General features: G+C 51.2%; 1 protein-coding gene, 1 long non-coding RNA gene and 10 other non-coding genes across 12 annotated transcripts; 7 read left to right on the top strand and 5 right to left on the bottom strand.

Annotated features, from left to right (window-relative positions):
- Positions 1-2,091: 2,091 nt before the first annotated feature.
- Positions 2,092-3,367, top strand: LOC131513586 (protein RER1-like). The gene has a single exon (XM_058732684.1). It carries the CDS (start codon positions 2,182-2,184, stop codon positions 2,770-2,772), a length of 591 nt encoding a protein of 196 aa, XP_058588667.1. The 5' UTR covers positions 2,092-2,181; the 3' UTR covers positions 2,773-3,367.
- A 1,933-nt stretch (positions 3,368-5,300) lies between these two features.
- Positions 5,301-5,373, bottom strand: TRNAK-UUU (transfer RNA lysine (anticodon UUU)). Its single transcript has one exon. It is a non-coding gene; the product is annotated as a tRNA-Lys (tRNA).
- Positions 5,374-9,449: 4,076 nt separating this feature from the next.
- TRNAR-CCG (transfer RNA arginine (anticodon CCG)) lies at positions 9,450-9,522 on the top strand. Its single transcript has one exon. It is a non-coding gene; the product is annotated as a tRNA-Arg (tRNA).
- Positions 9,523-14,602: 5,080 nt separating this feature from the next.
- On the top strand, positions 14,603-19,556 carry LOC131513587 (uncharacterized). The gene is made up of 5 exons (XR_009262664.1): positions 14,603-15,030; positions 16,243-16,521; positions 16,787-16,920; positions 17,067-17,285; positions 18,239-19,556. It is a non-coding gene; the product is annotated as an uncharacterized LOC131513587 (long non-coding RNA).
- On the top strand, positions 15,065-15,136 carry TRNAA-AGC (transfer RNA alanine (anticodon AGC)). The gene has a single exon. It is a non-coding gene; the product is annotated as a tRNA-Ala (tRNA).
- Positions 18,418-18,489, bottom strand: TRNAA-CGC (transfer RNA alanine (anticodon CGC)). Its single transcript has one exon. It is a non-coding gene; the product is annotated as a tRNA-Ala (tRNA).
- Positions 19,557-20,982: 1,426 nt separating the features above from the next.
- On the bottom strand, positions 20,983-21,054 carry TRNAA-UGC (transfer RNA alanine (anticodon UGC)). The gene has a single exon. It is a non-coding gene; the product is annotated as a tRNA-Ala (tRNA).
- A 2,017-nt stretch (positions 21,055-23,071) lies between these two features.
- TRNAF-GAA (transfer RNA phenylalanine (anticodon GAA)) lies at positions 23,072-23,144 on the top strand. Its single transcript has one exon. It is a non-coding gene; the product is annotated as a tRNA-Phe (tRNA).
- A 1,267-nt stretch (positions 23,145-24,411) lies between these two features.
- TRNAT-AGU (transfer RNA threonine (anticodon AGU)) lies at positions 24,412-24,485 on the bottom strand. The gene has a single exon. It is a non-coding gene; the product is annotated as a tRNA-Thr (tRNA).
- A 996-nt stretch (positions 24,486-25,481) lies between these two features.
- TRNAF-GAA (transfer RNA phenylalanine (anticodon GAA)) lies at positions 25,482-25,554 on the top strand. The gene has a single exon. It is a non-coding gene; the product is annotated as a tRNA-Phe (tRNA).
- Positions 25,555-25,984: 430 nt separating this feature from the next.
- TRNAF-GAA (transfer RNA phenylalanine (anticodon GAA)) lies at positions 25,985-26,057 on the top strand. The gene has a single exon. It is a non-coding gene; the product is annotated as a tRNA-Phe (tRNA).
- A 642-nt stretch (positions 26,058-26,699) lies between these two features.
- Positions 26,700-26,772, bottom strand: TRNAF-GAA (transfer RNA phenylalanine (anticodon GAA)). The gene has a single exon. It is a non-coding gene; the product is annotated as a tRNA-Phe (tRNA).
- Positions 26,773-27,992: the final 1,220 nt, after the last annotated feature.

Raw genomic sequence — 27,992 nt, forward strand, 5'->3', positions numbered from 1 at the left:
ATTGATCAGGAATACATGGGCACGCCAAGCAATTGTACAGAAGCGGAACAAGCTGGTTAAGCTTGGTTAGGTTTCAGTTTCCCGTAACTTAAGCTTTTAAGTTTTAATTTTCTCAGGCCTCTCAACTTAAAAAAAATATTTACTTATTTTTGAGAGAGAGAGAAAGAAAGACAGAGTATGAGCGGGAGAGAGGCAGAGAGAGACGGAGACACAGAATCCGAAGCAGCTCCAGGCTCTGAGCTGTCACCACAGAGCCCAACACAGGGCTTGAACCAAGAGCTGTGAGATCATGACCTGAGCTGAAGTCAGACACTGAACCCACTGAACCACCCAGGTGCCCCCTTTTACCCACAGTTTCAAAATAGATGGATAAATTTTCTATGGTAATCAATCATTACCATGATGGTGGTACAATGGTGACACTTTAGATCTATTCTTTAAATCTATTCTTTCACATTTATTTCTTTTTAAATTGATATATAATTGACCTATAAAACTATATTAGTTTCAGGTGCACAACATAATGATCTGGTATTGGTATGCACTGCAAAATGATCATCGCAGGAAGTCTAGTTATTATATCCATCGCCACACATAGTTACAGTTATTTTCTTGTGATGAGGATTTTTAGGATCTACTGTTAGTAAGTTTCATATGTGCAATACAGTCTTGTTACCTGTAGGCTTCCTGAATTACATATAACAGGGCGTGAGTGTGTTCTTTGCCTTGAACACAATGTTTACATCTTTAAAAGATTCTCTATTGAGAAACTGTCCAATACCTCTACAAACATGGGCGTTCCAATAGCACTGTGCGTACACAGTCCAGCTACTATAATAGATATTCAATAAACAGTTCCTATGGTGCTCATGGGGCAAACAGGAAAAACAAAGCCCATGTCCTTAATATAAATATCGTGAATCCAACCAATATCCAGATTCTTCCTGGTGTAATGCAAAGAAACATCACTCAGTAATTCTGGAGACTTTCCTAACTGTGCTTTTATGTGACCAGAGAGCTCACTACATTTCTTGTCCTGCCACCACCAGCATTTTACACACATGCACACACACTCACACGTCAGAACTCAAAGATCTTTGTGTTTGATACTTTTCTAGATTCTTCCTCAGTGAAGTCCATCCCTTCTTTCTTATCATCCTGTTCTAGCAGCTCTGTAAGTCAGATAAGGGAATTTCTGCCAGACGAATCAGTTTATGTCATTTTCAAAATAGACTCAATAGTATCTTTACAAATATGCTCAGTAAGCTGAGCCTCCAACTCTTGATTTCAGCTCAGGTCATGATCCCCGGGTCGTGGGGCGGAGCCCGGTGTCAGGCTCTGCACTGAGCATGGAGCCTGCTTAAGATTCTCTCTCTCGGGGCGCCTGGGTGGCGCAGTCGGTTAAGAGTCTGACTTCAGCCAGGTCACGATCTCGCACTCCGTGAGTTCGAGCCCCGCGTCAGGCTCTGGGCTGATGGCTCGGAGCCTGGAGCCTGTTTCCGATTCTGTGTCTCCCTCTCTCTCTGCCCCTCCCCCGTTCATGCTCTGTCTCTCTCTGTCCCAAAAATAAATAAAAAACGTTGAAAAAAAATTTTTTTTAAAGATTCTCTCTCTCTCCTGCCCCTCCCCCTCAAATAATATATATATATATATATATATATATATATATATATATATATATATATATTCTTATCACAGTTCTTATCACAAAGAGAAACACATATTTTCTTTTTTTTTGTATCTATGACATGATGAATGTTAACTAAAGTCATTGCGATAATCATTTCACAATACATGTAACTCAAGTTGTTACGCTGTATGTGTTAAACATATACAGTGCTCTATGTCACGTACATCTCAATAAAACTGGATAAGAAAACTGGGTTTTGGGAGTGCCTGGGTGGCTCAGTTGATTGTGTGTCTGACTTCGGCTCAGGTCATGATGTCACAATTCGTGAGTTCAAGCCCTGGGTCGGGCTCTGTGCTGACAGCTCGGAACTGGAGCCTGCTTTGGATTCTGTGTCTCCCTCTCTCTCTGCTCCTCCCCCACTCACGCTCTGTCTCTTAAAAATAAATAAACATTTGGGACCGTGCGAAGCGCCTGCGCGGCCGCCTGCCCGCGTCCTCCTTCCCGCGGCCCTCTGAGACCGCGCTCCACCGCAGGGAGCGGCGAGGTACAGGATGTCTGAAGGTGACAGCGTGGGAGATTCTGTCCATGGGAAACCTTCTGTGGTGTGCAGATTCTTCACAAGACTCGGGCAGATCTATCAGTCCTGGCTAGACAAGTCCACGCCTTACACGGCCGTGCGATGGGTGGTGACGCTGGGCCTGAGCTTCGTGTACACGATTCGAGTCTACCTGCTGCAGGGCTGGTACATCGTGACCTACGCCTTGGGGATCTACCACCTCAACCTTTTCATAGCTTTTCTTTCTCCGAAAGTGGATCCTTCCTTGATGGAAGACTCAGATGACGGCCCCGCGTTACCAACCAAACAGAATGAGGAGTTCCGGCCCTTTATTCGAAGGCTTCCGGGGTTTAAGTTTTGGCACGAGGCGACCAAGGGCATCCTCGTGGCCATGGCCTGTACCTTCTTTGAGGCTTTCAATGTCCCGGTGTTCTGGCCCATCCTGGTGATGTACTTCATCATGCTTTTCTGTATCACCATGAAGAGGCAAATTAAGCACATGATAAAGTACCGGTACATCCCGTTCACGCAGGGCAAGAGGACGTACAAGGGGAAGAAAGACGCGGGCGAGACGTTTGCCAGCTAGGCGCTCAGCTGGACCCATCAGAGGCTGAGGACGGTTCTGTGCCATTGTAACAATGCCTTCTCCCTTCACATAAAGTAGTTGATTTCGGGGGAGTCGAATTTTCTTTTTAAAAAGGAGCTTCCATTATTTGTAACTGAAACATCAGGTTCTTGAAGAAACTGACATTTAAACCAAATTGCATTGATTTATTTTTCAGTGACGTTCAAGTGTTCAAATGGATGGAATTCTAATAAACTGCAGGCTGGGAGGACTGTCGGATGGGGTGAGGGGTAGGGTGGGTGGTCTCGGTTGTCCTGTGGTCCTGGAACGGACCTGCACGGAAGGAGCCAGGTTTCGCCCCAGCTGCCCCCCCCCCCGCACCCCTGGATGCCATGGCCCCGTCGCCCAGCTGGATGATGATGCTAACCTGATTCCTGCGCTTTGGAAGAACATTCGAAAGGTGATTTTCAAGTAACTCTGGGGTTCTAATGCCACTTTCCCAATTTCATCTCACGAGAGATGTTTCAAGTTGGTCTCTATCATAATGACTCAAAACTCTGTTCTTAACTACCATGATTGCTTTTGAGGGCCTGGAATTATAAATATATATATTATATTTTTAAAATAAATAAATAAATAAATAAATAAACATTTTAAACAATGAGAAAAAAATGGATTCTGTTGGCCAATAGTATTTTTGCGTTCTTCTTTATGCTTGATCATTTCCTGTTCAGTTGTATCAATTATTCTGAGAGAGGTTTTGAAGTTTTCAAGTATAATTGTGGATTTGTCTATTTTTCTTTTCTTTTTTTTTAAAAAAAATTTAATGTTTATTGAGAGAGACAGGGCATGAACAGGGGAAGAGCAGAAAGAGAGGGAGACACAGAATCTGAAGCAGGCTCCAGGCTCTGAGCTGTCAGCACAGAGCCCAACGCGGGGCTCGAACTCACAGACCATTAGATCATGACCTGAGCGGAAGTCGGAAGCTCAACAGACTGAGCCACGCAGGCACCCCTCTATTTTTCTTTTCAATTCTAGCAGTTCTTAGTTTTTTCTTTGCATATTTCACAGCTCTGTGGTTTGGTGCGTGCATATCAGGGATGACTGCCATCTTGGTAAATGTACAATTTTTACCATTATATCATGTCCTTTTTTGTCTCTGTTAATGATCTTTGTCCTGAGGCTTACTTTACTGATGACATAGGTACTCCGGCTGTCCCTCATGACATATCTGTTTTCCCCTCGTAATTTCAGCCTGCCTCTGTATTTATATTTGTCCTGAGCTTCCTGCAGACAGCAGGGTCATGTTTTCTAATCCACCCTCTTAATATCTGTATTTTGATTGGTGTACCTAGACTATTTATATCTAATGCAATTATTGATACATTAGGGCTTAAGTCTGGCATTTTATTTTTTTGCTTCTGCTTGGTTCTGTGATTTTCGCTTTTTGTTCCTTTTTTTTTTTTTTTGCTTTTTTATGGACTACTTGTACATCTTTCAGTATTCCATATTCATTTATGTATAGCTTTTTGGACTGTCTCTCTTTGCATAGATTCTCAGCAGCTGCTCCAGGACTCACATCATGTGGATTTGCCTTCCCACGGTATCCTCGTGTCACCATTTTGCCTGAACTGTAGTAACCTTACCTCTCTTCTTGTCACTCTACCCTTCCTCATTTGTAATGTACTTGTCTTAGCAATTTCTTTTACATACATTAGAACCATGTCAGACAATGTTATACCTTTTCCTTCAAACTGTCAAACACTAACTTAGAAAGCTCCAGATGATGAAAATTTACTATATTTGCCATGTTTCTTGCTTACAATGTATTTTCTTCCTTCCTGATGCCCAACATTGCTTTCTGTATCATTTTCTGTCTGTTTGGAGAACTTACTGGAGGCAGTTTTAGGGTAGTTCTGCTGCGAGCAATTATCTTAGTTTTCCTTGATCTGGAGTATCTTGTTTCCCCTTCATTCCTGAAGGATATTTTCTCTGGATATAGTATTTTGGTTTGACAGTCCTTTTCTTTCAGCGCTTGAAAAAGTGCCATCTTGGGATGCCTGTGGCTTGTCGGTTGAGTGTGTCCAACTCTTTTCTTCAGCTCAGGTCATGATCCCAGGGTTGTGGGATCAAGCCCCATATCAGGGTCTGCACTGAGCGGGGAGCCTGCTGGAGGTTCTCTCTCTCCTCTCTCTCTGACCCTCCCCTGCTTGCACACTCTGTTGCATATTCTGTCTCTAAAATTAAAAAAAAAATATGCCACTCTTTCTGGCCTCTATGGTTTCTGATGAAATTGCCACTGTCATTCAAATTATTTTTGTTTCAATTTTTTTTTCTTGTTTTTAGAGTTCAGAAGTTTTGGTTGCTCTTCTTTCCAGTCACCTGACGACTCTTCTCTAAAAACACCATAAAAGTGTGAATCTCCAGGCCAGCAATCTCCATAGAGGTGGTGCCTACAAATCAAAGAGTAGACAAAGTTCCAGTCAATGTGCAAGCGGAACCCTTCTCTCTTACGCCCTTTGGGTGCTCAGGGCAAAACGAGAATGATACGCCTGAACAGGGACTTGAACCCTGGACCCTCAGATTAAAAGTCTGATGCTCTGCCAGCTGAGCTATCCAGGCTCACGCACCGCTTCCACTCCGTGCGTACCTGATATTGGTTTGCACATTGGGGCACTTCCTATCGTTTCGTGTCCTGGTTCTCAAATAACAGCCTTTGAAGTCTCCTCACTCGGAAAAAGTGCCCTTAAAGACACGTTACAATCTCCGGGACCTTTTCCTCTTTTTCTCTCCTCTCTGTCCCCCACCCCCCAGTTGTTCAGAACCAAAGATGCACCGTCTCCTCCAGGAAGCCGGCAGGTTTCAGAGAGGAGGCTCTGGGTTCTAGCCAAGCACCGGCACCTGAATGTTTCCCGTTTGCATGCACGCTACTCACACGGCCCTTGTTTGCACCCTTACATGTCGGAGGGGCAGACTGTGAAGGAGGAAGAGCTTGAAGGCGCACAATGTTTCACAAGGGACCCCTCCCTCTGCTGTTGGGTGGGACCGCCGCCCCCCCGCGCAGGGCGAGCAGTCCCAGGGCTGAGAGAGCGGGGACAGCCGCGGAGCGCTGTCGGGGTCGGCCTGAAGGCAGCGCCTCCTCCCTGGGGTGGTCGCTGCCCAAAGATTTCAGAAATAGTGGTGCTGACAGAGCGACCTCGTCCTGCCTCGTTCCTCCCCCAAACACCCACAGACAAGGGCGGTAATCAGTCCCAACACGCGCTCAACCGCCGAGTGTCTGCGACGGTGCACCTGAGTGGGGGCGGGGAGGGGGGTGTCTCAGCAAGCAGGGGGCCTGGGCGTCATCCTCCGCACCTGGGGCCTTCCTTCAGGACCAAAGTCCTCCTTCCTGTCGTTCCTGTGATTTTCCCCTTCCTCCTCCTCCCCCTCCCTCCCTCCCCCTCCTCCTCCTCCACTTTTCCCTGTCTTCTCCTCCCTCCTGTCTTCCCCCTCCTCCCCTTCCTCTCTCCTCCCCCTCCTCTTCCCCCTCCCTCCCCCTCCTCCTCCTTCTCCCTCCCTCCCCCTCCTCCTCCTCTCTCTCCCTCCTCCTCCTCCCTCCCCTCCTCCTCCTCCCTCCCTCTCCTCTTCCTCCTTCCCCCTCCTCCTCCTCCTCCTCCTTCCCCCTCCTCCTCCTCCTCCTCCTTCCCCCTCCTCCTCCTCCCTCCCCCTCCTCTTCCTCCCTCCCCCTCCTCCTCCTTCTCCCTCCCTCCCCCTCCTCCTCCCTCCCCCTCCTCCTCCTTCTCCCTCCCTCCCCCTCCTCCTCCCTCCCCCTCCTCCTCCTCCCTCCCCCTCCCCCTCCCTCCCTCCCCCTCCTCTTCCTCCCTCCCCCTCCTCCTCCTTCTCCCTCCCTCCCCCTCCTCCTCCCTCCCCCTCCTCCTCCTCCCTCCCCCTCCTCCCCCTCCCTCCCTCCCCCTCCTCCTCCTTCTCCCTCCCTCCCCCTCCTCCTCCTCCCTCCCTCCCCCTCTCCTCCTACCCTTTTCCTCCTCTGCTCCTCCCTCCTGTCCTCCCCCTCCTCTCCTTCCTCTTTCCTCCCCCTCCTCCCTCTCCTCCTCCTCCCCCTCTGTCCTCCTCCCTCCTCACCTTCTCCCCCTCCCTCCTCCTCACTCCTCCCCCTCTTCTTCCTCCTCCTCCTCTCCTCCCTCCAAATTCACCATCTCTTCCTGCTTCAGTCTTCTCTCACTGTCTGCTGCTCATATTGAAAGTAAAGGTGTATCCAAGGGCCTTGGGACCACTGAAGTGTGGTGAAGCCAGCACAGGGAATATTGGATTGAGGAGAGGACAGAGATACAGCTTACTCAGGATCCCTCCAGCAAGAGGCAATAACAAGCCAGCTCCACGTAAACCAGCACTTGTACCTTTGGTTCCAGTCTCAGCTTTATTAAAGAGCAAGGCGGAAAGAGAAAAGGTATCAGAAAAAGAGAAAGAGAAAAGAGAAAGGTTCAGAAAAGGTAGCCACAGGCGACTTCCTCTCCCTGTTTCCCCAGCTGTGTCTGCACCAGCGAGCAAGCAGGTGGCAGGTAGCATAGAAAACCTGACATTTCTTTATCCCTTCCTTCATTGTCGGCCCGCTGCGCACACAGCACATGGGGTCAGTGCCCAGATCTCCAGGGCTACAGACGTTCTTCCTGCGGGAGTGAGCAAACGTATGGTTCGAATCACAACTCACAGGACATGCTGCGCTTTCTGAATTCAGAACTTAAGAATAGGCCCTAAATTAAGTGGCTGACATGACCAAATTGGGAGATTCTTGCTCTAAAGGTGTGAATGCATATTTGATCCAGGGTTTGGCAGGCCCTCTGATTCAGTAAAAATAAAAATAAAAAGGAAGGAAGAACCCTTTTCCAAAACTACAGAAGCCTCTTCTGACTAGGGACACCCTCTGCCACCCACGTCCTCGAGCAAAATATCCAGACAGATGCAGCAAGAATACGACTTCCACACTCTCCAGTCCTCCTTGGATTCCTCACAAAATAGTTCGTGGAAAATTTTTAAGATTTTTAGAGAAATGCTGCCTGGAGCACATCGGATGAAACTCTCAGAGAAAGAAGCATTGAATGGCTTTGGGGGGAAATCGTATCATCCCTACAAAGAAAAGTTTATGTTTTTCAAAAGCTACCTATGGGCTGCTTAGTACCATTTTTAAAACATCTGTGCCCGTCTTCGTGTCCTGACGTCGCCGCCTTCTCCGCAAGAAAGAAATGTGGACGGTTTGGCCCAGTCCACCCAGCCTTACTCTGCTGCTTATGCGGATCGTGAATTTGTTCCTCCCCTAAACTGAACAACAACAAAAAATACCAGTTTTTAAATATTTGGTGGCGTTTTGAGGTCTCTGTCTGCTATTCCTTGAGCACAAAATCCACAAGGGAGAGTTAGAGGAACCGCAGCCGAGACCCTTCCCAGCCTGTGAAGGAGCTTGAGTTCGCAGGAACTTTGGTGCCGGGCCTCCTTCCCACAGGTGAAGTGGTTCCGTTCCTCCTGCCGGTGCCCTGAGCCTCCCCAAACGGGGATCCAAGGGACCGTCATCCAGTCTTCTCACTGAACCCATCTCCAGAAGGAAAGGAGTTCAACTGAGTCAGATCCATAGGAAACATCTGGAAGCATCTTGGTCCAACCAGACCCACCGGGGCCAGGCCTTAACGCTTAGCCTCCTCTGGTCTCAGAAATGGTGACTCATCCTGGCAAGTTCGGTAAGACAGAACATCCCATCCGGAGCATGGCCTAAAGCGGTTCTTCAGCGTGACCTAACCCTGCCTGCCCAGGGGATCCAGCAACTGACCGGCAGGTGCAGAGGCGAGAGGACTAGTGGAGGAAAGACGGTGCTGGGCACAGGAAAAGAAAGAGCAGTGTGGTCTGTCTGGACTCTTCCAGAAACCCAGAGGATAAGGAACGGGGAGGATCTGTCATTGCTTTACTTTGGGAGGTGGTGGTGGCTGTGGGGGGTTCTTACACGTCCTACCCCGACAACTGGGCCGCGCACATTTCACACGAGGTGGCCCCCGGTGGTTCCGGGGGGTCGATGCGCGGGGGGTGCCGGGAATGGGGCAGCCCTTGGGCCGTTAGGGTCCAGGAGGCCGACGCCCGTGCACGCGGTTTGCGCCCTACCCCCTTCCCACCTTGGAGCACTTTGGGAGTCAGCACAAGGCACCTGAGCCAGCCTCCGACGGAGATCGGGGACCAGCACCCCGCCCCACTGGGGGTGACCCCTGCCCTTGAGGGTGCAGGGTCAGGTTGTTAACGCCGCCGGCACGAATGAGTTGTGGTAAAGTGTCTCCAGCGCGCGAAAGCAGGACGCGGCGGCCGCCTTTCCCCGGAGGAAGCCCGAAGGGCAGGGCCGACCGAACCTGGGCGCTCCCCCACCCTGGGGTCAGCGACCCTGGGGCTCTTATTTCTCCCCCCGCAAATCCCCCCCCCCCACGCGTGGTCTTTGCCAGCGACTGAGGCAGAGACCTTGGAGGAATCACGTCCCTCTGTCCCCCTCCGTGCACCTGTTCTAAGGAATGGTTGTTAGCGATCCCGGATGGGGTTTTGTTCCTTTTTTTTGGGGGGGGGGGGGAGGGGGGTTTGAAGGCTGATAATTAAATCCTCCTCCAGCTACAAAATTAAATCTTAGAAGGGAGACATCTCAGCTTGTGGGTTTGGAAACCCTTCCCCCATGGGCTGGCCGCGTGGCCTAATGGATAAGGCGTCTGATTCCGGATCAGAAGATTGAGGGTTCGAGTCCCTTCGTGGTCGCTGTTTTCTTGCTGGACAAGAAACGGTAACTCTTTCATTTGACTCGCAATGGGACGGACCCCTGAGAAGTTAAAGTTAGTCTTTATAAGCTTTTTGTAAAGTCTTCGGAAACCTAAAGTTTCTTCAGAAACCTAAAGTTAGTCTTTATAAGCTTTTTGTAAAGTTTTCAGAAACATAAAGAAGTCTTTTGGAAACTGGCAAGCCTGTGTGCCAGTGAGTCACCAACAGCCTGCATTTTGCTAGTGGCCTCTAATCAGTAAAGATAGCAGTAAAGCACTAATGAATGAATAGTCACCAACATTGTCGTGCCCTGGATCTCCCGGCTTAAAGCCCCTCACTAGAACTGGCTGATAATGGCCCAGAAAAGGAGACGAGGGGTGGAAAAGCCAACTGTTAATGCTTCTCTGGAAAGCCGGGTTTCAAAGGGCTTCTATGCAAGAGTAAGAAATACCAGGGGTCGGGGATACTGAGGCCAGAAGAGGCCCTTGAAATCTGAACACTCATAGTGAGTATCTGTCTGTTACTTCTCAGACTGAACTATCTGGGCTCAGGGATCCAACTTTCCCTGAGAATTTAGTCAAAGCCAGTAAGTCAATTATTCTCTAATCTTTCCATTATTTGTCTTTATTACAAGCGCACAGTGTTGGTCTTTTCCATCATGTGATTTGTGGGAAAAGGTGTGAAGGACAGGACTTGATGTTGACCAAGACCAGCGTCATCTCACCAAAACTTGGTTCTGAACCAGGGACCAAGTCAGCCCCAGGCTGTCCCTTCTGATCTAATCTCAGAAGGATCAATATTTCAACTGCTTCTTCAACTGTTCACATGATTTGTGACTTTCACTTTTGGACGACTTCCTATCCCTTAAGCATCGCCGTTTTCCACCACCCACTCACGCACTTACCACTCACCCAGAAAGATTTGGGATCCAGGTTTTGGTGGTGCCGAATGGAAGGGTGGGGGAGGGAGCCAGAAGAAAAGAGAGAGGTAGGGGAGCTCCATTGGAACATCTCTGCTTCTCTGTTTAGTGTCTGTTTCGTGACTCAAAATTAGACTCAACAACTATGTCTGTTAGGCGCTTTATTTTTCCTCTCCTTTCATCTTTCCCTCTCTGTTCCATTCTTCAATGTTACTGAAAAATAGAACTCAAGGTGAACTTGTAAGTGTTGGGTAGGTGTTTGCTTCTTGATGGAAATACGGTGAGTTCTCCCCCCCCACCTTTTTTTCTGTCTTATCTTGTCTTCCTTTTAGCAAAACAGCCGTCCTGTGTGGTAGCAAAGACTACAGAGTAGGACCTAGGACCACGTGGCTGCAAAGACAAGGAACATTGGATCATTGCTTTTCTTGTGAGGTGAGCAGGGAGTCATGAGAACATGAGTGAAAAAGTACAAGAAAGGTTTGGTTACATGGCAGAGAACACATATAGAGATACTGGGGTCGTATGTCGGTACTGAAGCCCAGAGAAATCAGCCTGTGCTACACATCCTTCGTAAAGTATCAGTGTCATTTTGGGGCAGTTTTGAAAAACCTAACAATTGGCAAGAGAAAGTTCACTAATTTTGAAATCATTAAGCTAGAGCCTCTCTGGCATTTCTGATTCAAGAAACTTCCCACTCCAATCTGAGATTTGTACACAGTAGCTCAAATATATTTACATTAAAACACCTGGGGGGGGCTGGCTCACCCAGTGGGTGGGGAATGCAACTCACGATCTTGGGGTTGTGAGTTCAAGCCCTGCATTGGGCATGGAGCCTACGAGAAAAAGTGTATTTAAATTAAAAAGCATTTACCCATTATATGTAATAATTAATTATATACAATTATTTATATAATTAACTTAGCTGGGTTTTTGTTCTCTTTTGAACTAAGGAATTTGTAACAGAAAGCATCACAATTATTTTTCTGCTAACTAACGATGTGGGACACAGCAAATACAGCTCATTACTTTTGGGATTTTTCTCTACAAAGTGTGGGAAAAATATTTGGTGTAGTCCAGCAGTTGCTTCGAAGATGCCAAAGACAATATTTTTTAAAAGTTCTCTCTTTTTAAACATATTTATTTTTGAGAGACAGAGAGAGCAAGAACAGGAGAGGGGCAGAGAGAGAGGGAGACACAGAATCCGAAGCGGGCTCCAGGCTCCCAGCTGTCAGCACAGACCCTGACGCAGGGCTTGAAGGGCTTGAACTCGTGAACAGTGAGATCATGACGTGAGCCACCCTTAAAAGTTCTCCTTTAACATCAACAATGATAAGTCATGCTAGTCATATATACCCTTAATATGTGATGAAAAATATATGTAGATAGATCTGTAAATATATAAATATTTATACCTTGTGGTCTTCCTCCCCAGAACTCAGCGCCCCAGCCTAATCATGTCCAAAAGAGCAGACAATTCCAGCAGAGAGCATCTTACCGAATACCTCACCAGAGTTCCTCTAAAGTATCAAAGTCATTGTGATGGCCAATCTTGTGTGTCCACTTGACCCGGCTAAGGGATGCCGGGAGAAGTGCTAAAACATTATTTCTGGGTGTGTCTGAGAGTGTTTCCAGGAGAGGTTAGCATTTGATTCAGTAGACTGAGTGAACAGACCTGCCCCCACCAATGAGGGCCCAAGAGGAACAAAAGGGCAAAGGAGAGGAGACTGTCTCTCGCCTGAGCTGGGAAATCTACAATTCAATCTACATGTTGAAAATCTACATTCTCAGACATCCTGAGCTCCTGGTTGGAAGGCTTTCCAACTGGGACTGATGATGCCACTGGGTTTTCTGATTCTCCAGCATGTAGATGGCAGGTTATAGGACTTCTCAGCCTCCACAACTACATGAGCCAATTCCCACATGAAATCTCTTCTTACATATATCTTGTTACAATAAAATAAAATGAGAATACCCTCAAAAATCCCCCAAGCAAACAAAACCCTGCAAACCACATAAGTGAACCCAAATCTAGCTTATTTCATGAATACAAGTAAAACTTAATGGAGGTTATTTCCTGTAAATGTCTCTAATAATCATAAAATAAGCTTGTCATCTTCCTAAAATGGTATAAGATCATCACTTTTAACCATCTCCTGCTGTCTTGAACCCCCCAATGTAATAACCGGTCATTTTAAAGGTTAAACAACGACCTCATTTTCACTCTATAAGCCATCTTGTGATGTCATGCCCCTGAGCTTCTTATCAGTGTTGGAACTGAAGACTGAGTTCAGGAACTGTTTCTGGTGCACAGTAAACCCTTACTAAATACGATTTCACTGCTCTGGCTTTGATTTTTACTGTTTCTGGATTTTTGACAATCTCTACGTATCCTACTTGCTTTGTTTCTCTGGAGAACCCTGATTAATACAGTCATCAAAACCAAGAAAAATCTAAGAAACTGTCACAGAAAAACAACAACAACAACAACAACAACCCTGAAGACACATACAAGTAAATGTAATGTCTATTGTGGATCGGACAAAGGCTATTAGGCTAAAAACTAAGGAAATCTGAATAGACTACGGAATTCATTTAATAAAATATATATATTGGTTTATTAATTTAGCAAATATATCATCTTAATGTTAGAGAATCATAAGCGACACTGGATGCTGGGATAGAAGAAATCTCTAACATTCTCAGGGTTTTTTTCTTGAAAATCTATTACTGTTCTAAAATCAAACGCCATTTACAAAATAAAAATGACTTCTGTCGGGACATACAAGAGAAGAGAGTGTTTAAAAGGGTTTAGAGCCAAGATTCCTCCGCAGGGTGAATGCGCGCGCGTAACCAAGCTCTGTCCCCCTCAGCGACCACACTGACGCGAGGGTGACTTGGGGCGCGGATGCCCCTGATTTCTGTGCAGGTGTCCTTCCATCCAGCGCGGGGTAAAACAAAACGGCAATTGTGTGGGTGGAAAAGTGCCAGAGCGCCCCGCCCCAGAGGAGGCTGGGCTCAGCCCTCGGCCTACAAGAGTTTCGGAGAGGTCGAGAGGTCGTGGGAAGTGAAAGAATGCGCACGAGGCTAGCAGTGGATCAGCTCAGGGCCTGTGCGCACCTCGCAACGCTCGGGAGCGCGGCGGTGTCTAGTCTTCGTTCCAACCACACCGTTTACTCACTGCTGAACCCCGCCCCCACCTCCGTTCGTCCTTGTGTTTGAAACCCAAACGCGCTAAAAACCCGTCGCTGCCAGTGAGATGCGCGAGCAGAAAACCGGGTTACAACGTGTTTCTAGACTCGGCGCTGCTTCCACGTGGGGTGCGTACATCGTGGCGCCCCCAAATCCCAGGACCCCGGCTCCTGGTGCGGATCCTCAACCCGGGCTGCGCCCTGGAAATGCGCGGCCTCCGTGCGCCGCGACACAGGCCGCGGGACACTCTCAGGGTCCCAGGACCTTCGGCAAAACCAGCCGAAGGGACTTCCCTTCTCCGAACCTCCCTCCTCGGGGCCTGGAGACCGCGTGGAGGGACCGGGCCTCGGTCACTTTCTACCTGCACATGCTCCCGGTCTCCCCCCACCCCCAGGCCTATCCCCCAACCACCCCTCCTCAGTCATCCCCCTTCTCCTCCCCCCCCTCCCCCTCATCTTCTTCCTCCCCCCCTCCCCACTCCTCCCCCCATCTTCCTCCTTCCCCTCCTCCTGCCCTCCTCTTCCTCCCGGTCCCCTCCCCCTCCTCCTCGTCCTCGTCCTCCTCCTCCCCCTCTTCCTCTCCTCCTCTTCGCGGCCTCTTCTCTCCTCCATCATCTCCCCTGCGCTCGCCCTGCTCCAGCCCTCCGCGGGTCCGCTCCTCAGCTGGGTCCAGGTCGAAGCCCTGGGCCTCTCCAGGGCGGTAACAACGTGACCTCTGCGGGCACCTGTCCGCTGCTCCCCGTCCCCTCTCCGGCCAGAGGGTTTAGGATTTTCTCCAAAACTCGCATCTGCGTTAACATTTGCACCGAATTTTGCGTAAAGGTGGGAAGTGACGACTCCGCGCCTCGGAGACTGAGCACAGTCGGGGACGCGCGGGCCTCGGGAGGGGTCACAGAGGGCGCGTTTGTGTCGCAGTTTGCTCCCAGCGTCCCCAGGCTCCCCTCGGTGCGCAGAAAGCTTGTGCAGCGGAAGCGGTCGGGGCAGGGCCGTGTCCTCTCGTGTGTTGTCCTCAAAACCAGAGCAACCGCGGCGCCCGAACAGAGGCGCTGTCGCGTCTCCAAAGCCGGTGCTGAACGTGGCCAACACACACCCTTGTCGCGTGTGGCGGGTCGCGTGCTGTGAATGAATTCCCTCTTGTCCCAAGTCCACACCGGAGCCGATCGTCTCCAGGGTGCCCACGGGGCGCGTCCTTGTGTCCCCGCGCTACCTTTTGTCTGTCTGGTGGCTTCGTGGGCAGAGAAGGACGTTTTCTGAGAAGGGGGATCTGAAGGTTCAGCAGGCCGCCTTGGGAGGAAGGTGGGGGCCTTCGGTTCCGGACGCGTTTCTACCCGGGCGCAGCTGCGAGGCAGGATTCAGTCCGAAGATTTCGGAGGTGGAAGGACCTGCCAACCGATCCAGACGGTGCAGTGGCCATTCCCGAAACCCCTGCCCCCGAGGGGGTGTAGCTCAGCGGGAGAGCGCGTGCTTAGCATGCACGAGGCCCCGGGTTCGATCCCCGGCACCTCCAGGCGTTCGGAGCCGGGTAGCTCGGCCCCGCACTTTTCCGTCTCCGCAAAGTGCGCACTTTAGTTGTCCCTTAATCTCCCCCCGCACTTTTCCGTCTCCGCAAAGTGCGCACTTTAGTTGTCCCTTAATCTCCCGACCAGACTGCTTCGCACAGTACAGAATCCACCCGAAGGGAGAGCACGGGACCGCTTTCGTTATTACTAAGATTTATTCGTAATTATTACTAAGAAGTGGGAAGAAGAAAGACAAGGAGGCCTTTGGAGAAACTACCTCAGACCCCGCCCCCCGTTTCCCTCAGCTGTGCTTGCCTCAGTGGACACACTGCTGGCCCAGGAGACACCTGTCCTGCCGGTCGTCCGGTACCCACTCGCCCCTGCACCCCCGCCCACCCCCCAGAATCTTGATTGGGCAGCAAAAGGTCGGCCGGTCAGCAGCCCCGGGCGCTGGGACCCCAGCTCGTTCCTGTGACGGGTGTTTAGGCTTGCGTCCAGGGGAGGGCGCTTCGGGAGCCTCGGAGGCCCCCTGAACCCGCAGCGGGAACGTTACCCCCGGAGGTAGCGAGCCGCCCCCAGAGCCCTGACAGCCGGGGCAAAGGGGGCTACGCGTTCCCGTGGGGCACCCGGGGTTGAGCCCACTTCTCGCAGGAGGACGGGAACCTGCGGGTGGGAACAGAGACGAGGCGCCCCCCCGCAACCCCCCCCCCCCCGCACCGCAGCCTGCGCTCTGGTGGAGATGCGGGTGCAGAGACCCACCCCGCGGCCCCTTTTTTCCTCTCCGAGTCCTGCGCCACCGCCCCCTCCTCCTTTCCGCGCTCGCCCCCGTGCCGCCTCCTCGGGCAGCTCCGCTCCCTTCAGCTCCCGCGGCCGCGCTTTCCAGGCTGGCCTGGATTCTGGAACCTTCGCGGTGGACAAAGAGGTCTGGGGAGGCGCTTCGATCCTATGGACGCCCCCCTACACCCGCTGCCCGTGGGGTGGGGGGGGGGGGTGTCAGCGCGCACCGGAGCCGTCCGGGGACAAGGGGATGCGCGCCGTCGCCAAGTCCCCGCACGGTCCCCAGGGGGTCGGCAGCCGCTGAGTCCTGCTCCAACATCTTGTCTCCGATCCACAGGTCACCTCGGGGCGACGGGGTTATTCACCGCCTTCCTCCTCAAGGTCGTCTCCCTCTGGGCGCGCGCTCCGGCCACTTCCCAGCGACGACGGAGCCTCGCCGGGCGATTCCGGGCAGAGGAGCGCAGGGGTGAACCGGAGAGCGACACGCGGTCAAAGGAGAGAGTCAGGAAGGTACAGGTTCCGCACGGGGACAAGAGAGCTTGATGGAAAGTGACAGGAGAACCGACCATCCGGGATCACTTCCAACAACAGCAGGGAAGCCGCTGTGGTGATCGAGGTTGGAATATTTGTCCACAACCCTGGGGGGGGGGGGGCTGTTGTGATTGTGAACCTGCTGAGAAGAGGTCCTTGCTCTGCGTCCAGAGCGCCTCCCTGGTGCCTCGCTGTGGGTCTCCGGAAGGCGAGGCCCAGGCCCGGGTCCTGACCCGATGTGACAGCATACACATACTGGTTTTTACGTGGGATCTGTACCCTCTTTCCGTCTGGGTCTAAGTTCCCTGAGGCAACGTTTCGGGTTCTGCCTTTTTGTGCCCTTCTTGTAGCATTTCCTGCCCGGGTGACAGCGAGAAGATTTGGCGGTGCAAAGGCACGGGGGGGTACTGATGCGGGAAATCTGTGATACAGCCAGACTGCCCCGAGGAGGAGCCGCACGTTTGGGGTTCCAACCTGAGTTGAGGTGGGCCATGCATGTCTGGGTCTGCGGCTTCTAGGTTCTGGGGTCAGCTACTCCCTCCCCCTGGAAAAAGTGTATCCCAAATAGGGATGCACTCGTGAATTACATGGCCCGAGGGGGACTTACTGTCTGTCTTGACTTTTATTTAGCAGCTGCCGGAGAGCTTCCCTGAGGCGGTTCCAGGGCTCCACACCAATCACAGCGAGGCCAAGGCCATAAAGAGCAGGAGCAGGATCGTGCCCGGAGAACCCGCGCGTGGCAAAATGGAGGAGGGTGGTCCCAGCGGTTTCCCCTGCTGGTTCCTGCGCCCAGTCGGGAGTCAGGAGGAGGAATCACAAGGGACGCTCACTCGCTCAGCCTTTGCTCAGGTAATTTCACCAGCAGCGTGTCGCCAACACGCCTGGATGACCACAGCCCAGCGATGGCCCTGGCAGGAAGTTCTGTGGCCTCGCTGGTACAGGGTCCGTCTGCGGCGCGAGCCCAGGAGGAAACCCAGCTGGGGGAGAGGGGGGGGGGGGGGAGATGGGTTCCTGCTCCCTCTCGTGATCCTGGAGGAGCGATGAGGAACGTGCTTTTAGTTTTTCCAAAGGAGGGGATTTAGGCACCATCTTTCAGATTTGTCGACGCCCCGGTTGAAAACACAAAAGGAGCAGGCGAAGGCTGGTGCGCTCACCCACGGGGCTCGCGCGGGAAACGGGCGCCTCGCAGAGATGCTCCCGGTTGCGCCGTCCGCGCCGTCTCTGTAACAAGTGTTGGTCTGTGTGAACACAGGACCTTTGTACACCCGCCCCATCCCACCAAGACCCCGGTGGCCCCGTCTCCGCGGGACTCTGGGTGTGGTGCTCCGAGGGGTGTTAATCCACCTAAAGATTTAAGAACAAAATGTCCGGGTCCCCGAGACTTAGCTCCAGGAGGCGTTTTGGTTGAGGGGGTGGTGGGCTTACTTGGGGTCTTCGAGGGTGTGTTCTGGGTACACTTGCGAGAGTCGCGCCGATTCGGAATAAAATATAAAATAACCGAGCCGCCAACCCCAGGACCTGTCCCTTACCGTCTCGCCCCGGCTCCCAAATTGCGGCTTAAACTCCCGCAGGGCTGGTAGGCGCCCACTGCCCACCCCGCGGGAGCCTGCCGGGGTTCGCACCGGCGCGGTCCTGGCGTCCCGGAAGCGGGGGCGCGGTGGGGGGCACCCTGGGGGCGAGCTGGGGCGCGGGGGGGAAGCAGAGGAGCCCGGCCCCCGCGCCTTGGACCGCATGGTGCTCCTCAAACCTAGGAAACGTCACAGGCGTATTCTTTCCCTTTCCTGCCCTGCCCTGCTCTTCAGGGGTTCTGCCAGGTGAGACCCGCGGTAGACGTCCCCGTGGATGTGGCTGCCCCGTGGGGCTTCAGGCGGCCTTGCGGCCGTGCCTTCTTCTCCCTTGTTTCTTCGAGAACGCCCGCGTCCCGGGCGGCACCAAATCCCACGCAGCGGGAACGACGTAATATCGGAGGAAAAAGCACGGGTGGAGGAGCCGGGGGTCGAACCCGGGGCCTCGTACATGCGAAGCACGCGCTCTACCACTGAGCTACACCCCCAGCCGCAGGGGGCAGCATCACCTGTAAACTGAAAACCGCATCCGCGGCTCACGTTGTATTTCCGTCGGAGAAAGTAGACGCGCCCAGCTCGGCGAGTTCAGGCTGCACCCGCTGTAACGACGTCTGCGGCTCAGTGGGGTCTCAGCCTCTCAACGAGGGTCGGAGTTCCGGCCCCTGGAGTTGTTTCCTGTTTGCTCTGCATTATTTCCAGCTTCTGTACGGAAAGGGCGCCGCCTAACGACCGCCAGCGTGTCCCTCCTCTTGTCACCGCCTGAGGGTTCAGCTGGCTTCTGAGAAGCAGGGCGCTGAGAGGGCGAGAGCACGAGACAGCCCTGACGTGTGCGATCCAGCGACTTCTACTCTGTCCTCATCTAGGCACGCAACTTCCGAGGTTCCTTCGAGGATCCAGACGAGTTGAACAAAAATTTAAGGATGAAAGGCAAGGGAGAAATCTGGAACGAGGAACGCGGTCCAATCACAGGGCTCGGGCTCTTCCTAGAGCAAATACTTACACGTAGGGAGCCCTGCAGCTTGAATTGTGCAGATAGTGACGCCTTCTGCACAAAATAGTAACTATAGGAGGAGGGGAGACAGTTCTGTTCTTTTTGTCCTTGTTGTGACTGGTCTGTTGATTTGCTTTTGCTTTGGGCACGTATGTGGAGCAGTAAGGGGGAAACGAATAGTTTGAGTTTGGATAGGCATATTTCAAGTATCTACAGGATAGCCCCTTGAGGGTGTCTCTTAAACACATTGCAAGCGGAGTCTGGAATTCTCGAGACATCTCTGACCCTGAATTTCGGACATTCATGTGTCTGGGAGGAGAGTGCCGGTTAGGAGTGGGTAGAGTAAGGACTTAAAGTTGTCCATTAAGACCAGAAGATAAAGGGGGCACCTGGGCACCTGGGTGGCTCAGTGGGTTGAGCATCGACTCTTGATTTCGGCTCAAGCCATGATCAGGGTCGCGGAATCAAGTCCCAAGTTGAGTTCTGCACTGATAGCACAGGGCCTGCTTGGAATCCTCTCTCTCTCTCTCTCTCTCTCTCTCTCTCTCTCTCTCTCTCTCTCTCTCTCCCCCCCGCCCCCTCTCTAAATAAATAAACTTAAAACATTTTTAAAAGACTAGTAAAGAACTTATTGGTATTTGTGGGAAAAAAATGAGATTGCTCCTAGACTGATCTCATCTGTAAAACATTTATACTTCTCATCATGGCCTTACGTTTTTCTGAGAAGACCAGTAAAAGTCCCACTCCTGCTATCAGCTTCCGGATAAGGTGGTGATGTCTTCTTTGCCTATCGTTGCCAGTCTGGGACAATTTTAGTTATACAATGTTGTGTATCAAACTCCTCAAAATCGAGTGACTTTAAACAGACATCTATCACATTTGCTCACAATTCCCTGGGTCAGAAATTTTGGCTGGGCCTTCCTCTGCTCCTATAGCCAGCTGGGGTATTCTTAGCTCTTCCCGGAGCTGGTAGCAAGGCTGGCCTCACAGGTGCCAGGGGGCACCACCCTTTGCGGTTTTCTGTTCCCTTCTCTCTTCACGGTTCTAGCTTGGGCTCCCTCATAGCACAGTGATCCTTCATGGACGCCTTGCAGGGTGGCTTCCCGGAGTGGCCACTTTGAGAGAAGCAATCACAGAACGTGCAGGTCACTTTGGCCATCAGTTCCACCAGTCCCCAAAGGACACTCTTTGAGTAGAAATACTGTCCACGGGGCCGGTTTATTGACAGGGAGGGTCTCCTGCCTCCACAGCACACCTAGGGCTCCTCCACCTTCTTTAGACGCAGTGGGATGGGAAGATGGGAAGGACACAAGGGCGTGGTTGACTTCTTAGAAGACGAGAGCTCTCCATTCCCTGGATTTATCGGAAAGCGAAGCATTCTCTGCTGCAGAGGATGAACATTACTTTGTCTCCAAAATGAACGCAGGTCGAGTTGGGATTTTCCTTACTCTGTCATTTTTCAGGCTCTTACTGAAGAAACAAACAAAAGTCCTTGTTGGGATTCATGTGTTCTATTCCTGGTATGTGATGAAGGTTCACCAATAGTGGTTTGTCCAAGGCTTTGGTTTGCCGGCCAAAGTACTTTTCCAGAGATAGTTGGAATCCTGCTCACGTCACCCTAATTTTTCCCATGCCTCGGTCTTCAGGATTAGCTGTTCAGGCTAAAGAAATTGGGTTCCTCCCTCTCTCCCTCTCCCTCTCCTCTTCCTCACCCCCCCCCACTCTCTCCCCTTCTCTCCTCCTCTCTTCCCTTCTCTCTCCCCCTCTCTTCCTCTTTCTTACCTCCTTTTGTAAAATGATACTCTGTGTGACAAAGCTGGTTATGTTGGCTGCATTCGGGGTTGTTGAATAAGTCTTTATTCCCCCTTTCTTCCTTCTGATGTTGCGCCAGTCATGTTTACTTTCCGTGAGAGCAGAAGAAAAAAAAGTAACAAAAGGCAGGAAAGCAGATTTGGTTGGTGACTGGGGATAGGAAAAAGGGAGGTGCCCCTGGAGGTGCTGGGCATCGAACCCAGGACCTCATACATGCAAAGCATGCGCTCTACCACTGAGCTACACCCCCAGGTGAGAGCCGCTTGTTTTGTGATATATTAGGAAATACAGCTATTTTCTGTATTCTTGGGCAAGGCTGTGTGTGTGTGTGTGTGTGTGTGTGTGTGTGTGCGCGCGCGCGCGCCAGAAAATGCATTCTGTTAACTCCGCTAATTGTATTTCTAAATCGGAATTTGTTTTTTGGCTATACTCAAGAATAGTAAATTCTAAATCCAAATTGATACTATTGCTGCTCCTAAGTTCTTCCCTGTCAGGGTCAGTCTTCTCTAAGATCTTACCGTCCTAATGCCTGTATTTTGTTTTGTTTTTGAGAACCACTGCCACAGAAAGTCTCCAGTTGGAAGTTTCACTTGACTTCATTCTCTTTTTCTCCGTTTTTTTCCTCCTCCATAGATCATTGTACCTAATCTTCACTGACCATCTTGTCTGCACCCACCCACCTCTTCAAGGGTCTGTACTCATTCTCCTGCCTTACCCTCTACATGGAACCTTACCTTTCTCACCAGCCATTTTCAAGACCGGGATTTCATGCTCTGGAAAATCAAGGAAGCACTTTGACATCCTATGTGCAAAATGAAAATAATTATCACTTATTTCCAATCCTGCTGCTTCCCTCCATTCCGTATCTTGAGAAATGGTCTTAACCCCACGGCTCTCTGGCAAGTCTAGAAAAGAGAAGGAAAGAGGGAGGGAGGGAGGAGGGAGGAGGAGAGAGGGAGGCTGGGAAGGGGAGAGAGAGAGAGAGAGGAAGAAAACGTTTATGGGTTCCCCTTCTGTCATACTCCTGCCTGCCTCTCCAACCCCAAGAAACCGGTCATCTAATTCCTGTCACTATACATTAGTTTGCTTCTAAAGGTTTACACAAATTGAATCATATATTTACTTTTTTGATCTTCTTTCACTCATCATAATTATTTTGAGATTCATCCATGTTGTACATATCAATGGCTTATTCCACTTTATGCCAAGGAATATTCCATGGTATGAATAGACCACAATTTGTTTATCAGTTCACCCAGGGAAAGGCATTTGGGTTCTCTCCCATTATTGGCTCTTACAAGCATATGAATACTTGTGTACCAGAATTTGTATGGACGTAATAGTTTTATTTTTTTCTTTTGGATACATACTTAGGATGTGAGTGGCTGCATCACGGGGAAGGTATATCTTCAACTTTTTAAGAAACTGACAAAGTGTCTCAAAGTAGTGCTGTTTTCCTTTGCCACTAACAGGATATGAGAGTTTCATTTCCTCCGCATTCTTGCAAACATTCGGTATGCCTGGCATTTTTAAATTTCAGCAAGTCATAAGTGCAATGGTATATCATTATGGTTTTAATTCATGTTTTGCTTAATGACCGATGTGGAACACCTTTTGTTTATTTCCCATCCTTATTGCTTCTTTGGAGAAGCATCTGCTTAAATATTTTGTCTGTTTTAAAATCATGTTTTCTTTTCGTTGGCTGTTTAGAGAGCTTTACACATTCTAGACGCAAATCCTTTATAAGATACAAAGGTGCAAACATGGTTTGCAAAGGTTGTCTCCCAGTCTGTGACTGGCCTTGCTGTTCTCTTAAACAGTTTTGCACAGAGCAGGATTGAAAGTTTTTTGATGAGGTTAAATTTATCAAACTTTTATGCTTTTGCTGCTGTATCTACAAAATATTTGTCTGACCCAGGGTCACAAAGACTTTCTCCTATGTAAGGGACCTCACGAAATGTTTTCTTTGGTTTCCTTAATTTTCTGCGATGTGTCTGGATTAGCCAAGTTGCAGAAGAGCAGAAAGGCTTTCGGAGGAAACCCTACGCCTCTTTTCTGTCTTCCTCCTGCACCCACCTTCCCACCTGCCAGGAATTATATGCAATATTAATACAGGCGGAAGACAAGAGATCCCCCAGATTTCTGGATAGGTACATGTATTGGACGATTAGACTGCAACACTTGAAGAATCTGAAATCTCCTAAATTGGAAGTAGAAGACAATCTAAGTATTGCAAAACCAATTATCAGGAAACCTTCCTCTAGGCAGCCGAAATAGCTCAGCTGGGAGAGCGTTAGACTGAAGATCTAAAGGTCCCTGGTTCGACCCCGGGTTTCGGCAGGTGGAGCCTTTTGTTGATCCTAACACAGACGACTCCAGTAACCCCGAGATCACCCTGACCGTCTTGAAACTCCATAATAATGACACCTTAAAACTTATATTTTGTTAGCTGATGTAGGAAAAAAAGTTGAACAATAAAATTCATGCTGATAATTCACAATGTTAATTCTACTTAATTAGAATGACATTAAGAAAGCAAGCGAATAATACATTGACAGGTGGAGAGAGAAGGAAGAAAGGAAAAAAGTTTATATTTTATTACCACTTTTAATGGTATTTTCCCTCTCCTTAAAAAAATGTATTTAATTATTTATCTATTTATTTTCTGAACGATGGGTACAGTCAAGAGGAAGAATCCATGTCGGGGAGAAAGCCACGAACTATTGCCCCTGGGATGACCACATATTATACTCCAGACTCTTATCTCAAAAGCACGAAGGCGCGGCCTCTGCACTGCAGAAGAGATTCTGGATTTCTGTTAGAGCACAGCAGATATGAGCCCTGATTTGATGCCCGCCGAGGTTGGGGGCAATTCTGATGGCTGGAGTACAGCAGGTGGAGAAGAGACACTTAGGGCCAGGCTGGCAGTGAGGATGGCTTCCTGTCCATTGTCTCCTTGCACTGGGCCCAACATTCAATCAACACTCACAGTACGCTTTCACACACGTCTTGGATTCAGTACACCCACCTCCACGGCCACCCCAGGGTCCCCAGGGGTTGAATTATAATACAGTTATAGTTATAATTATGACATAGTTATATAATAGACTATAAGTATAATTATAACATAGTTATATAGTAGACTATAAATATGTTATAATTATAGCACAGTTGAATTATAACCTCAAGGGCACTGGCCACCACCACATTAAGATTCATGCCCACAGTCTGTATTCCCTCCCCGGACTTCGGCTAATCCGTGCACAGCTCTTTATACGAAATCAGGATTGGAATACACTGCATGGTGCTTGCATTCACGAAAAGGCACCCCGAGAAAACAGAGTAGCAGGCTAAGATCGTCGCACAGCTCTTTGCTTTCTTACACTCCTGCGTTGTGTGGCTGTTTCTGAAGTCTGTTCCATTTTGTTTCCGAAGTCTTGGGATTTTCCTTGTCCGAAGTCTGGGGCAGCGGGGAGACGGTCGGGAAGTGTGGGGGGGGGCAGGAGGGGGGCGGGGGGGCCATGGTAGAAAAAAAAGCTGCAGAAATCGCAGTGTAAAGGAAAGGGCCAGCACCTCTCAGCGGAAGGGGCAAACCCACAGACACTCCAGGCCCCGCTGGGACTCGAACCCAGGGTCTCCTGTTTACTAGACAGGCGCTTTGACCAGCTAAGCCACGGGGCCCCGCCGCCGGCCAGCCTGGGTCTCTCACCAATAGGGTTTTGTCCAGCAGGTGTCCAGGGAGGGCCTCACCCCTTCCTGAGCTTGCGTCCCCTCGGCCTTTGACCCACTCAGAGCCACCCGGACCACCTGAACCCGCACACGGGCTCGTCGGTCTTCCTGCTGCCTTGTGCTGGTCAGCTCACCGCTGAGGGTCAGCAGGGGACTGGGGCAGGGGCCTGCGGTCAGCTCAGCGCTGAAGGTCAGCAAGGGACTGGGGCAGGGGCCGGGAGGGGCTCCGCGCGGATGTCCTCCCGCAGCACGGGGACCCTGGAGGGGAGGCCGCGGGGGGGGGGGGGGGGGGGGAGGGGCGCGGGTCCCAGTGCGCCCGTTTTGTCAGGGGACCAGGCCCGCGACGCCGCATCGGGGCCTCACACCCTCTCCCTGTCCCTCTGCCTCAGCCCCGGGGGTGTCTCAGCCCCTCGGGGGAGTGGGCGCCCAGTCCCCAGGCCCCCCGCGTGCCTGCGCACCAGGCGTCCCGCAGGCCGCGGATCCCTGCTCTGCTCCTGGGATCCCGGCCGCGGCCACCTGACCTGCGCTCGGCGGGGCTGCAGGGACCCGGTGCGCGGAGAGGCCCTGGGATCAGGCACGTGGGGGAGGCGGGGACCTCCAGGCACCCAGGCACGGAGCCCGGCAGGGCGGGGGCGAGGCGGGAGGATGCCAGAAGCGGGGCCTCCACCCCAGGGCAGACCCTCCCCTCCGACACGGCAGTCTGTGAGCAGGGGCTGTCACCAAGTGAGGAGCGCGGGGAGGTGGGCGCCGGCTTGTCCTCTCCGTCCTCCTCCTCGTCTTCCACGCCCTTCCTGTCCCCTCTTCACTGACCACCCCGCCGGGACAAAGATATTGGGCAACTGGACAGTCGCACTTAAGGAACCCAAAAACACCCAAAGACACCCAAAAACTTGAAAACGGTCCAAGTACTGGCGAAAAAAAAAGACAAGAAAGCACTCCTAATAAGGAGCCGAAATAGCTCAGCTGGGAGAGCGTTAGACTGAAGATCTAAAGGTCCCTGGTTCGATCCCGGGTTTCGGCAGGTGCAGTTTTGGTTCCCGTGAATGAGCCACGTGGGTGTGTTCCAATCACACGTCACACGTGGACGCGGAGATCCGAATTTCTTACACATGCCACGTGTCACCAAGCGCTGTTCTCCTTTTACCTTTCCGCCTCTTACGACAGTAACAGGTGCTCGCTGGGGTCGCACCTGCACGCGGTGCGCGTTGTCCACTGCGTGAGCCGGGCTGGGGCTCCCCTCCTCCTGTTCCCTCCTCACCGACCACCCTGTCAAGAGTCCGAGCACCGTGCACGGAGGAAGACCGCAGACTCCGAGTCTTTCTGGGTGGACAAAGATATTGGGCAACTGGACAGTCGCACTTAAGGAATCTAAAAACACCCCTCAAAAAACCGAGAGTTCAACAGTCTAAGTATGGGAGTTGGGGGGCGGGGCGAAAGGCCTCTCTTAAGGAGCCGGAATAGCTCAGCTGGGAGAGCGTTAGGCTGAAGATCTGAAGGTCCCTGGTTCGATCCTGGGTTTCGGCAGGTGCTGTTTTGGTTTCCGTGAACAAGGTGTTGATGCAGACGACTGGGCTACTGAAAAGGGCTGATTGCACAGAAGCTGTGCTGTCACTCAGGAACAGGGTCGCGATCGCAGCGCACTTTTGTTGTTCCCAGCTGTGCGAACCTTGGTCACAGGAAGGAACAGGGACGCGGGACCCGGACAAAGTTGCGGACGACGTGTCGCTGTCACTGTGATGTAAGGAGGGGAGGAGAGCGGAGGCAGAGGGGGTAGAGGAGGGGAGCCGAGGGGAGCGGAGGGAGAAGGGAGGGAAGGGAAGGAGAGCAGTTGGGAGCAGAGAGGAGGGAGCGGAGGGAGCGGAGGGAGAGGAGGCGAGCGGAGGGGATCGGAGGGGAGGGGAACGGAGGGGATGAGAACCTAACCGAGGGGAGCAGAGGGGAGCGAAGGGAGGGCTCCCCAGCCCGGCTCACGCAGTGGACAACGCGCACCGCGTGCAGGTGCGACCCCAGCGAGCACCTGTTACTGTCGTAAGAGGCGGAAAGGTAAAAGGAGAACAGCGCTTGGTGACACGTGGCATGTGTAAGAAATTCGGATCTCCGCGTCCACGTGTGACGTGTGATTGGAACACACCCACGTGGCTCATTCACGGGAACCAAAACTGCACCTGCCGAAACCCGGGATCGAACCAGGGACCTTTAGATCTTCAGTCTAACGCTCTCCCAGCTGAGCTATTTCGGCTCCTTATTAGGAGTGCTTTCTTGTCTTTTTTTTTCGCCAGTACTTGGACCGTTTTCAAGTTTTTGGGTGTCTTTGGGTGTTTTTGGGTTCCTTAAGTGCGACTGTCCAGTTGCCCAATATCTTTGTCCCGGCGGGGTGGTCAGTGAGGAGGGCACAGGAGGGGGTGGGGATGAGGGAAACCCTGGAGGCCTCCCCCCTCCTCTGTGTCCTGTGAAGTGTCCCAGGCACCACTCAGAGAATAAACGAAACCGAAGGAAATACATCTTGTCTCTCATTTTTCTCTTCTTTCCGTTGTTTCATTATCTCCAAGAATGCTGAGAAATTTCTGTGATCAGGAACATTAACTTGGAACTCCAGTTAAACAAAATGTCACCCCCAAAGATAATTCCATTCTTTGTTGGTAGTAATAATAACTGTACTCAAATATTACTATACTTTAATGTCATGCTTAAAAATCGTTATATAAGTATCTATAGCCTTGATTTTGCCATGTGACCTGCAAATTCTACAGTATCTACTTTTTGGCCATCTACACAAAGTTTGCCAACTCCTGGTCTAGAGGACTCTCTTCTCTGAGTCCTTGAGGAATGTGTTGGTGAGGAGAAAACAGCATCCTTCGTAAAAGTGTCTGCAGGGGCTACTCTCTGCAGGCCTGGAGGGACAGATGGACGTTACAATTGCAATGGCTCCCGGACTCAGTTGTGATGATGGGATACAGGAGTGGCTGTGTCTACTGCAGCAAGGCATCCTGGGTCTCGAAATAGCTATGGGGCAGACTCAGGGATCCAAATAGGCCTGCAGTAAAATAGACCTGATTCTACTGTTCACATGACCTCTATAAGCACCCCCCAACCATAGACCACAGTGACATTTTAATGTGTTCCAATACCTAATGTCAGCTCAGAATCGTGTTCAGTCATCTGCAAACATTCTTACAATTGCCTCGGTGAGCGGACTTCCTTTGGGGAAGACTTGAAAAGTAATACTTACCGTGTACATTTTTAGCTGTGTGCCAAGTTCCCTGCTCAAGTGGGGACAGCCTCCTCTCAGTTCGAGGAGATCTGAGTCGGGTTCCTGACGTGTGAGATGTTAAGTTAGGAAACGCCAGTCGGGAGCCATCAGAGTTCTCTCCACTTGCGGAAATAATATTTGCGAAGGATACTGCGGTCCTGGAAGAATTCCAAATACAAGAACCACCGGCAGGGACTTGAAAGATGCAG

This window comes from Neofelis nebulosa, chromosome 6 (assembly GCF_028018385.1).
Source record: "Neofelis nebulosa isolate mNeoNeb1 chromosome 6, mNeoNeb1.pri, whole genome shotgun sequence".
NCBI lineage: Eukaryota > Metazoa > Chordata > Mammalia > Carnivora > Felidae > Neofelis > Neofelis nebulosa.

Bases quoted from the DNA above. Each gene is read 5' to 3' on its own strand.
- LOC131513586 (XM_058732684.1), top strand. From the start codon at position 2,182: ATGTCTGAAGGTGACAGCGTGGGAGATTCTGTCCATGGGAAACCTTCT.